We start from the raw sequence: 12,644 nt of genomic DNA, 5'->3' as shown, positions 1-12,644 counted from the left end.
AATAAAAAAAAGCAGAGTAAAGCAGTCTAGTGCCATAAGCGATATTTACATTCTGTTTAAGACGCGAATCTGGGAAAGCACTTAAGCTCCAACAGCGTTCGACGTCCCCAAGTCTGGCAAACTTTTTGTCGAGGTTACATAAATAGTCGTTGTATTCAACTAATTAGTTTCACTATTCAAACGAAAAGTTCAACTTTTGACATTTAGGCTTAGGTATGTATATGGGTAAGTGACAATAACAAAATTATTGCGAAGGTTAAACTAGATCGAAAAACACCCAAAACATAGTATTGTAATGTTGACAGTACCATTGTTAAAGGTATAAAAGTGTGTTTCTGTTAAAATGCTAACATTCGATTCTTGTCAATGCACCAAATCATTATGGAATTTAGATTAAACACGCGTAAAACCACATCGTCTGCAACACCCTGCCCACGGTGCCATTTATTGACTTTCCATTATAATTCCACCACAAAGTGGCATTTAAACTAATTCAGAAATGTCAGATTTTCTCCGTTGTCATGTAGAGAAAAACAGATTAGAACGCCTACAGTTTAACACACATAGATAATACATTTGCATCTTAACAGATTAATTCTAAATATTTATCGTATGAATGTTTGTTAATCAATCTCAGATAATCCTTTTCGGATTTAGTTATTTGATTCTCTCAAAGATCGAAGTATTTACTAAATCTCAACCAAGTAAATTACTGTGATACGTGTGGTATACGTGACTCTACATCAGCCAACCAAGTAAATTACTGTGATACTTGTGGTATACGTGACTCTACATCAGTCAACCAAGTAAATTACTGTGATACTTGTGGTATACGTGATTCTACATCAGTCAACCAAGTAAATTACTGTGATATTTGTGGTATACGTAGCTTTACGTCAGTCAACCAAGTAAATTACTGTGATATTTGTGGTATACGTGACTCTACATCAGTCAACCAAGTAAATTACTGTGATACTTGTAATATACTTGACTTTATGTCAGTAATCCAAGTAAATTACTGTGATATTTGTGGTATACGTAGCTTTACGTCAGTCAACTAAGTAAATTGCTGTGATACTTGTGGTATACGTGACTCTACATCAGTCAACCAAGTAAATTACTGTGATACTTGTGATATATTTGGCTTTATATCAGTAAACCAGATAAATTACTGTGATACTTGTGGTATATGCAACTTTACGTCAGTCAACCAAGTAAATTGCTGTGATACTTGTGGTATACGTGTCTTTACGTCAGTTAACAAAGTAATTTACTGTGATACTTGTGATATACGTGACTCTAGTGTCAGTTGCATTGACACTTGTATAAACTTTGTTTTTTCTGCTATACAAGTAACGTAATTTAATTATTCATACTAGTAATTGTAATAACAAACCTTTGTATACTTGCCCCCCGCTAGTACAGCGGTATGTCTCCGGATTTACAACGCTAAAATCAGGGGTTCGATTCCCCTCGGGGGGCTCAGCAGATAGCTCTTTGTGGCTTTGCTATATGAAAAACAAACAAACAAACAAACTTTGTATACTCTTGAATTATTGATGTGGTTATTTTTATTTTTCTTACATAATATAAATCGGTCCATTTGTAGCTTTCACGTGCAAGTACTACTTGTGTCTATTGTGGCTTCTCAGGAAAGTTGCCACTTTTTCATTGTGTATAAACCATATGAGCGACATCTGGAGGTATTAACTAAAGCTTAGAAATTATGGGATAAATTGAAGAAAGTTTTCAGATTCTTTTGGGTGGGTTTTTATTTTTAGAAATGGCCAGGTGGTTAGGGCGCTCGATTTGTAATCTGAAGGGTTGCGGGTCCGAATACCCCTTTAAACTAAACATACTTTCCCTTTAAGTCGGGTGGGCGTCATAACATGACGGTCAATCCCACTATTCGTTGGTAAAAGAGTAGCCCAAGAGTTGGCGGTGGGTGGTGACGACAAGCTGTCTTCTCTCCAGTCTTACGCTGCTAAATTAGGGACGGCTAGCGCAGATAGCCCTCGTGTAGCTTTGCGCGAAATTAAAAATGCAAACAAACAGTCTATAGAAACCAAGAACTCTTCACAGTGTGAGTGGGATCAACTGAGGTTATACTTTCAAACAGTCTGTTGATACGCAATGATTTTGTGTGATAAACAATATTACTCTGAGTAACCAGAGTGAAATAAAACTTCTGTCGATGGATGTAATCATGAGATATCACATATGTTTGTGTACTGAAAGTAAGATGCTACTCTAGCCACTCACTGCTTGTGGAACTCACGACAATGAAATATATTTCATTTTATCATAAAATCTGTCATTTTTGTATTTCTCGAAACATTACTAATATATTTGAAAAATATATACGTTATTTAAACCACATCCTATCCTACACTTATAACGCAATTCTATTTTACTTAAGTTCAAGTATACAAAAACAGTAATTGTGCAACAGGAATCACCTGTTTTAATCGCTCTCACCACTGTACAGTAGTGTGTTATTTGTCAGTCAGTCAGTGGAAACTAAAATGACGTCACATTAGGGACTCTCAACGTTGATTTGTTATATCACTGTGGTGATCAAACAGTTGAGTGAGCTAGGATTTCTCTGCTAAGAATTAAATAAACAAAAAGTGTAGGGTTCGTCAGCCATTGATAGAAAATGAAACTTTAAAAAAAACACTCTTATTTACTGTGAATAAAACTATCCCGCTGGTACAGCGGTGAGTCTATGGATTTACAACACTAAAATCAAGGATTCGATTCCCCTCACTGAACTCAGCCGATAGCCCGATGTTGCTTTGCTGTAAGAAAACAAACACAAAACCTTCGTAGTAAATGGTTGAACTGAAGTCAGCCACTAATAAAAAAATGTCACTTCTATGAAAACTCTTACTCATTGACAACCAAACCGTTATAGTAGTTGGTTAAAAAAAACAAAAAAACTCTTATTTATCGCCAACCAAGCCATCATAGTAACTGGTTGAAGTGTAGACAGCCATTGATAAATAAATGAAACTTTACAAAAATGTTTGCTTGTTGACAATTAAACTGTTATAGTAAGTGATTGAACTGACGCCTGCGCAGACATAATTTACATTTATTGGCTTAACGATAAACTAAAAGTGATGCAGTTCTTCTAACTTATTTGTTTTCAATTTAACCTCGTTTTTAACCTCGATGAAGTCAAAATCATTCTTCCCGTTACACGTAAAGGTGTAAATTTGAGTTTATACGGAAATCAAATAAGTAAAACAACACATCTTACACACTAGAAATCTGATTTGCGTTCTATGAAAGACCACAGTGTACATCCATTCATCCCAATTATTATAGAATCTTCAACCACAGCGTTTATTTAAACTAGCATAAAATACCCGTGTCTCATTGCAGGGTTCGATTCATGGAAGCCCCATTTTATCGATCAAGCTCCCCAGTTACTTACCTAAGCATCTATTCTGGGTCTGTATTCGAAAAAATAAGCTAACACACCCCCGCCTGTGGCACCTCAGTACGTCTGCTAAGTTTGGTTTCGCTAACGTGTGTGTAAAATGGGATACGAGTACAAACTTAGCACCCCTTCATTTCAAAGAGGACCACGAACACAAAATAGGATACCCGATTGGTTTCAGAGACCCTGTAAAACCTACTTTTAGACTTCTCTTCCATCATGCCTGGTCCGTGGGCTCTCTGTTTTACTTTGGCACTGAGGACCACGCCATACAGACACCTCTCCCCAAGCAACGCTGAAAGTTTGGTTCTTCTTGCTCCAGAACTGTAGGTCTGAACATACCATACAACGCAGACAGCCCTCGTGTAGCTTTACGCGAAATTCAAAACAAACATACCATACAAAACTGCAGTTTAAATTAATATAGGATTGGCAAATGAAAAACAAAACACTTTTTCAAAATTGTTTGGCTTTCTTTTCTGTCATATATCTTAATCATAAAAACATTGTGCACGTTGACCACCATCCGACAAGGCAATAACTCTGAAATTTGAATAAACTAAATAGCCCATTAAAAACCTATACCGTATTATTACCTTTCTCAATGTCAAATTTTCCATCGCTGAAAGACACTGTGGATTCATATTACTGAATGATTCGCAGTTGTTATTTCTGGGGTTTCATTTTGAAGAATAAATTATAAAGTTGTTTGAATAATATTGAATGACACAAAGACGAACAAATAATGTTGTTGTTGTTGTTTTTATATAGGCATTTCGGTTTACCATTGTTTTGTAATTGCATATTTTAAAGTCATGGAAAGTAGAAATATTATATTGATTTCGTTAAGTAGATGTCTCTGTAACACGAAGCCTCGTTTCCTTAAAACCATCACGGATTTAACAATTTACTTAATTATTATATAATAAGCTAAATAAAATCCATAAAATGCAATAGCCAGATGAAGTACTGTTGCTTAAAACTGTTTTATAAAATAATAAGTAGTAATTACATGTATTGGCCTGATTTTAAAAGGATATTTACGTGTACGTATACATGGTTCTTAGCATTCATATCCATACCATTAAAACATCGAAGACTAGATGAAGTTTTTAAAACCCCTTGCAGATAATTTACACCTTCATTGATAATAAAAAGACATCTCTTACTCAACAACTAAGTTGTAGTACCGCCCAGAAAGAGTAATTTAATAAAACCTTACACGCCTATCCCAATTGCCTAAAACCCACCCTTCATGTAGGAGGTCTCGTGATAACAGTTGCGTAGCCAACGACTATGGGCGTCAGCATACTGATGGGGCTAGCCATCCTAATGGCAGAAAAACGAACAACCCCATGCAACATTGTCGTAAAGGATCGATCTTACGACCAAAAGAACGTGAAGGGAGATGGTTGGATCAGACAAGTTTTGTTTGATCTAGTTTTCAGGAATATAATACATGTTTCCAGCTTCAGCCTGGAAAGTCGGATGGCTGATGACAGAGTGCTAGTAAAAAGACGAGAAAACAACGTAGAGTGAGAGAAACGAGGAGCCCACCAATAACTATTCTTTCACGGGTGATTTGCTCTTTGTGATTTTTATCATTCTTACCATTTTTACCACAGTCTATTTAAACGTGTATTATAAATAAAACGATCAGAATCTACGAAACAAAATTACATTTCAAATGCTTGTCGCACAGATACAATCGTGAAATGATAAAGTTTACTATCAGAAAAACTGCTAGCAATATTATAGTGTCAATATTATAGTATCAATGTCACTCGTACAATTATTATATTCTCTATGATAATAAATTCATAAACACCAAAATATTTCATCCCGAACTAATATTTTTAGCTCTAACTCTAATATCCTAGTCAGTATTAGCCAGTGGCCCGGCATGGCCAAGCGTGTTAAGGTATGTGACTCGTAATCTGAGGGTCGCGGGTTCACATCCCCGTCGCGCCAAACATGCTCGCCCTTTCAGCCGTGGGGGCGTTATAATGTGACCTTCAATCCCATTATTCGTTGGTAAAAGAGTAGCCCAAGAGTTGGCGGTGGGTGGTGATGACTAGCTGCCTTCCCTCTAGCCTTACACTGCTAAATTAGGGACGGGTAGCACAGATAGCCCTCGAGTAGCTTTGTGCGAAATTCAAAAACAAAACAGACAGTATTAGCCAAAATATAATTCATAAAATTACTTTTTGAATTTCGCGCAAAGCTACACGAGGACTATCTGCGCTAGTTGTCCTTAATTTAGCACTGTAAGACTAGAGGGAAGGAAGATAGTCACCACCACCCACCGACAACTTTAGGGTTCATATTTTACCAACTCTTAGTGGGATTGACCGTCACACTATAATGCTTCCACGGCTGAAAGGGTAATAATTTTTTCGGGCGACAGGAATTCGAACCCTCGACCCTCAGATTACGAGTTGAACACCTTAACGACCTGGTTAAGCTGGACCTGTCATAAAGTCACTCCTATCAATCGTTATTCAGTGAAGAATATTTCTAGGCCTAACATATCAATTGATGTGTGCAAACAAGGAAGACATTTTCCACTGAAGATATTTATTTGATTTAAGAAATAAGTTCTATGTATATCTATATAAGTATGAAGACATATGTGATTATTTCAGGCAATGAAATAGAGAGTTACTGTTGAATTTGTAGCAACACAAACAAGGAACCATGTTGTTTGAAGCCATGTTATCATTTTTACATCCATTGTGATGCCACGCCTCTTTTGACGTCTAATGTAACATTATATTTTTAACTTGATATCCAATGTAATGTCACAATTTTAGCTTGATATCTAATATAATGTCACGTTGTTGACTTGATATCCAATGTAATGTCACATTTTTAGTTTGATATCTAATATAATGTCACGTTGTTAGCTTGATATCCAATGTAATGTCACATTTCTGGCTTGATATCCAATGTAATGTCGCATTTTTAGCTTGATATCTAAAATAATGTCACGTTGTTGGCTTGATATCCAATAAAATGTCACGTTTTTAGCTTAATACCTAATGTCTTCTTTTGGCGTCCAAGAAAGACATTATTAACGTTTGTTTTGTGGATGTTTTCTTATCTATGTGAATATATACAAGTAACTCCTTGGACTCTACTTTTATAAATTTGAGTTTGGTAACTCTCACTTACACACTATTATGTTAACAACAAAAAAGGCACACACACGTGTGTATATACATAGTCAAGTCTAAAGTGAACGTGGTAGTAAATTAATAATATTTTCGTATGAGTTTGTTGATGCCAGTAATAGTGGCTGTAAGAAATACCTTAATAAAACTGACTAGTTAATTACACTTGAGTTATCTTCTAGTTTAGTTTCCCTTCCTACAAATCAACACTAAGCATTTTAAATTGGTACTTTCCAAGTGACGTATCTTTCATCTCCCATAAAAACGTATCCACCGTGTGTCATCATCAATGTTATATTTCTTTTATCCAATAACTCGCCATTCGAAGACTTCGCTGGCGCGTTATTTAGTAGTTCCTTCTTTCATTTCCAGCGACCAGTGTCTTCGACCCAGTAGCCACCCGTCTGTTCGACGCTTATAACGACGCCTGGTGACGAGAGTAGGGAATACCCAAGAGAGGCAGCACCTCGACTGTATCTAACAGCAGCAGTCTTGTGGTAGAAGCGAGGTTGTGCAGACTTCTGTTTCCTCTGTCTTGCTGCATGGTACACGAAGAAAAGATAGAGCCCGTTAACTTTCTCCACCTTATGGTAAGATTGTCTTGTTTTCTATCTTTTTATATAACAATAATTATAGTTCCCTCAGTACGTGTCTCCTGCTTTCATTGATTTCTACTTGTGAATTTCTGATGACCTGTAAGGTTTTTAAAATTACAAAAAAAAACGTATAATATGTACTGCATAATTTAGTTTAGATATATCTCAAATGATTCAACGTTAACTAATTCAGAGCTAGTTTTTGGTCTAAACTACTAAGACAACTTATCCTTTGTAATTGTTTTTGTTGACCAATTTCTCTTCAATTCATCGTTGTGCCAGATAGCTCCACGGAGCTCTGTGAGCTACGTGTGTAGCTTAAGTTATTTCCTAAACACAATCAATCCCCTATAACACTCTCTTTCCTCTAAGATTCAATCATTCTGCTACATCTTATGGATCCATGAACGTTCTGAAATCAATAAACATCTGAAGCACCAGATCAGAAGAAACTTAAACCATATGTTACGATGTATGGGGGAAAATATGTAAAGGTCAACCATAGAAATTACGATACATTAGTACAGTAAGTGAGCTAATTTCTGTCAAGCAAAGCACGTCAATTCTGTAAACTGTTCCTTGCTTGCATCTTCTTTTAAAACTTCAGACTGGACTCAGTAACACATACACTTCACAACAAAAGTAAGTGATATTCAATTCTAATACGTGCACATATCATTTGATTTAACTCCACAGCTTCAAGGCTCACTAACATTATCGTTGTCACGTTTACGAAACTAACTTTATTCTGGTAACTTATTTTAATTAAAGTTTTTAATACCCATACCCGTATCTGTAATACATTTTTACTTCAAGTGTGTGTGTTTTTTTTCAGGAGGGGTATTTTCCGAGTTATTTTCTCTGGAAATTAATGTGATAGTTCGAGTTTTCGTGTAGCAATAGAAATACTTGACTAGATGCACATTGAGATCAAACACTAGATTTATTAAGTTTATTTGTTTGTTTTTTAATTTCGCGCAAAGCTACACGAGTGCTATCTGCGCTAGCAGTCAATAATTTAGTAGTGTAAGATTAGGAAAGACAGCTGGTCATCATCACCCACCACCAACTCTCTGGCTACTCTTTAACCAACAAATAGTGGAACTGACCATCACATTATAACGTCCGCACGGCTGAAAGGGCGAGCATATTTGGTGCTCAGAGGATTTATTAAAAGAGAATTCACTTATGAGTAAGAGTAGAATGTCGTATTTATTGAATAACTGTCAGTTCGTAAAATATCTTAAACGGTAAGGTTCGAAAAGATTCTTTTTGTTTGTTATTTTAGTTTATGTAAAAAATAACGTTATTTGCTCAAAACAGGCAAAGAAAATTTTGAATTTATATAACAGTTTTATTCAACCTACTTCGTTAGCCTGTTGAAAATTTTCTAATTGCTACTTGATACCAGCTGATAGCTGTGTAATGCTACATTCGGCTCCTAAGCTTCTTAAAACGTTACTTTAAAATGAATCCATAAATTAACAATTAAAACAAAGCTCTTAAAGCCCAGATTATAAAATTTATTTTTCAATTACCTTATAATTATCACAGTCATTAATTGAATCGGTGAAACTGATTTGACAAAACAAAACAATTAGTAGTTCCATCACTTCAACGGTGCATCAGAGTGAAAGTGTGTGAAATTATGATGTAGGACTGACTGTATTAACCTAAATTGAATGTGAAGTAATTCTGAGTAACCTAAGCCTAACCGCGAAATCATTTTACGGTTATGGTGTGAGCTCTTCGTTAACTCATATTTTGCTTTTCAAATTACATTCATAACTCTTTGCATTTTGTTTGTTTGTATTGGAATTTCGCACAAAGCTACTCAAGGGCTATTGTGCTAGCCGTCCCTAATTTAACAGTGTAAGACTAGAGGAAGGCAGCTAGTCATCACCACCCACCGCCAACTCCTGGGCTACTCTTTTACCAACGAATAGTGGGATTGACCGTCACATTATACGCCCCACGGCTGGGAGGGCGAGCATGTTTAGCGCGACGCGGGCGCGAACCCGCGACCCTCAGATTACGAGTCGCACGCCTTACGCGCTTGGCCATGCCAGGCCCCAACTGTTTGCAAGATCAGTTAATGAGAGACAAGTTACCCTAATGATAATCGGTTAAATAACATCGTCAATAAGCAATTTCATTTAAAACTAGTGATTTTAGGAAAGTTACGTAGTACAAACGCTGGTTCATATTTTACTATTTGATACGTGCGTGAACTAATCAGATCCCCACCCCATGGGTGGTGGAGATTTTTGGTGTTTTTATTAATCTTAAAGATATTAAAATATTGTTTTATTCATTACGTGTACTAGCTATACAGTCAGTGCTCACGACAAAAACAACTTGGTAATAGTCATTAGCTCCATTGTGACATAAAATATTGGAAAGTTAAACCTAGAGTTACGTTATCAATGTTCCAGCCGACTTGAGTTGTGTTATTAATGTTCCAATCCAGTCTTCAATCAAATTAACTTTAGACCAGTAAGAATAACCCCAACATCTGGCACGTGTATGTGTGGGTTTCTGTAGTACTGGAATATTTATTTCTTTAGTGCGAAAATTCTATTTTTTACATTCCTTTCCACGAAGCTACTGAGTATTCATCGCCAGTGGTTTTATCTACAGATTCTTGTAAAGTCAGCCATCTAAACAAAATCGAACGTACATCACTACATAAATTGGAATCCGTAAATTAGTTTTAAAACTACACCACTAAAGCTAAAAAGCATATTTATGTTCTAAACAAACAACGCTAAAAATAACATTGGTTTAAAAACAATACGAAACACTATTCAAATAAAGACAATTTTTAAACAGCCACTAGTAACAAGATGGGGGTTCTGCTCCTCAAAAAACAAATGTTCCTACCGTTCAACTGTGATTATTGAAAGAAACATTATCGTTGGGGCCTGGGGGTACTTGAACCAAGCTGAATTACCAAGAACAATAATCTCAAGCCGTCTAACCTTTCTTAGCAAAAGAAACTTCAATATATTATAATTTAAACAGATTGGGGAAAAATCTCAAAATTAATTTACTTAGCATCAATAAAATCACACACAGAGAGTAGCAAAATGATAAAATCCAAACATACTACGCTTTAATAAAACACACTGTACTTATTACACAATTTAAACACAATAATAATATATTTTTAAATTTTTTACTGGTTCACAACTTGGTGATTTCCCTATCACAAATTGAATGAGATTATTCCAGATTTGTATTTCTATACAGCGATCTCTGTGTTAAATATCTTATGGAACAATTAAAGACACATCCTAAACTCCTAAAAAAAATTTTAGTTTTGAATCAAGTTTTAAATCTCATCAAAAAATTCATACAGAGAAACCATCGAGTTATTTGTAGATACTTTTGAATTTGTTGCGCTTTGTGGCGTAACATATGGCGAACTTCATTGTGGAGAAAGAGATAGGCATTTCCTTAGTTTAAACATAAAACATCGTCACTAGAGGATATTAACCGTTTTCTAATCAATAAAGAATTTTTTTGTTGATTATTTATTATACAGATGTTCCAATTGTCTTACTCACTGCTAATGTTATCCTAATATTCCACATACCTACTCACTACTAATATTATACAGAAGTTACACAAACACCTGCTGGAGACATACACGCCTATCTTAGACGATACAATTTCTAAAGTTATTAACAACCTAGGTCAATTTTAAACTACACATCTCGGGAAATATGCGGTATTCTCTCCACTTGGACATTGGTTTCCAAAAAATATCATTTAAGCAGGCTAAAGCCACAGACATCTACTGGAGCTTTATCGGGGCGGTTGACAATTGTGTGTCCAAAAAGGTTTGTTGTTACTCCAGCCATTTTTCTGATGCAAATATCCTTTGGTTTCAGGGTTTGACAACAACTCTGTAAATTCTAAGATTGTAAGATTTTATCACTTTGTGATATTTAATATTTTTCTCTTGTAATAAAGTTTTAGCTTTCATAACCATTATGTACTATGCAAATCAGAATGTTGTTTTTAATTTGTAGACCATTATTGTCCTAATCCTTCCGCTGTGCGAGTGATTCCTTTGGATCATTTGGCTCAAAATCGTTTAATACTCATCACTTCAAGAATATCCTTCCCTGGGAAGGGTTCTAATAAATATTCTTCCATCGATAAGTTTACACGTTGCGGTATTGCATTGTCTAATGTTTGAAGACTTATCACGAACTAAATACACAGGTGCTGCATACGTCACAGCAACGTCACTTCCCACATATGAAAACGACACGCCATTTCAATAACATATGCAAAGTGTTATTATCCTTCTATGTAGGAAAGGATCTTTGTTAAAGTTGCCATCAAAGTATGTGTGTTTTCTTATAGCAAAGCCATATCGGGCTATCTGCTGAGTACCACCAAGGGTAATCGAACCCTTAATTTTAGCGTTCTAAATCCGTAGACTTACCGCTGTACTAGCGGGGGACTGGCATCAAAGTCGGACAAGTTGATATCTAGTCAGATTTTGTTTATTTTGTTTTGTTTTTTATTTTCGCACGAAGTTACTCGAGGGCTATCTGCGCTAGCCGTCCCTAATTTGGCAGCGTAAGACTAGAAGAAAGGCAGCTAGTCATCACCACCCACCGCCAACTCTTGGGCTAATTTTTTACCAACGAATAGTGGGACTGATCGAAACATTACAATGCCCCTACGGCTGAACGGGCGAACATATTTAAGTGAATGAAATTTGAACCCGTGACCCTCAGATTACGAGTCGAGCGTCCCAGCCAACAAGCCATGACCGACCACATTCAATTAGATCCCAAAGCGAAAGAGGCCCGGCATGGCCAAGCGCGTAAGGCGTGCGACTCGTAATCCGAGGGTCGCGGGTTCGCGCCCGCGTCGCGCTAAACATGCTCGCCCTCCCAGCCGTGGGGGTGTATAATGTGACGGTCAATCCCACTATTCCTTGGTAAAAGAGTAGCCCAAGAGTTGGCGGTGGGTGGTGATGACTAGCTGCCTTCCATCTAGTCTTACACTGCTAAATTAGGGACGGCTAGCACAGATAGCCCTCGAGTAGCTTTGTGCGAAATTCCAAAAAACAAACAAACAAACAAACCAAAGCGAAAGCTTGAAAATATTCTGTATGTTTTAATAAAGATGATTTTGGAACTTAACTAAATATTACACGGTATATTTATTTAAGTTTTAGTTTGTGTTTTTCTTGCCCTATGCGATTTACTAACCGCCGATGGCTGTCTAGAGAAGGTGAGATTGAGTAAAATGGTTAAGTGGATCCTTCCTCAGAAACTACTGCCTGTGTGTTGTAGTCGTTGCACGGGCAAACACACTGATTGACACATTGGAAATATATCTTTTTCTGTTCCTTTTTATTCTGACAAAACTCATTTAATTTATCGTGGTGTAGAATGAGCG

The 12,644-nt window shown here is 36.4% G+C and overlaps 1 protein-coding gene across 2 annotated transcripts in view; it reads left to right on the top strand.

Moving 5' to 3' along the window:
* Positions 1 to 12,644, top strand: part of LOC143234288 (uncharacterized) — a 218,350-nt gene that overhangs the window by 166,806 nt on the left and 38,900 nt on the right. Inside the window, exon 3 of one of the 2 annotated variants that reach the window (XR_013018578.1) lies at positions 6,994 to 7,211. Coding sequence is in view for 1 of the 2 variants with exons in the window: in XM_076471534.1 (XP_076327649.1) it covers positions 6,994 to 7,055 (62 nt within the window). In the remaining variant the exon portion in view is untranslated. Of the gene's footprint in view, positions 1 to 6,993; positions 7,303 to 12,644 lie in introns of those variants that run through there. The other variant, XM_076471534.1, reaches the window with a different exon arrangement.

This window comes from Tachypleus tridentatus, chromosome 12, assembly GCF_004210375.1.
Source record: "Tachypleus tridentatus isolate NWPU-2018 chromosome 12, ASM421037v1, whole genome shotgun sequence".
NCBI lineage: Eukaryota > Metazoa > Arthropoda > Merostomata > Xiphosura > Limulidae > Tachypleus > Tachypleus tridentatus.
Note: the sequence above shows the minus strand (reverse complement) of the source record. Positions and strands in the feature narration are given on the sequence as shown.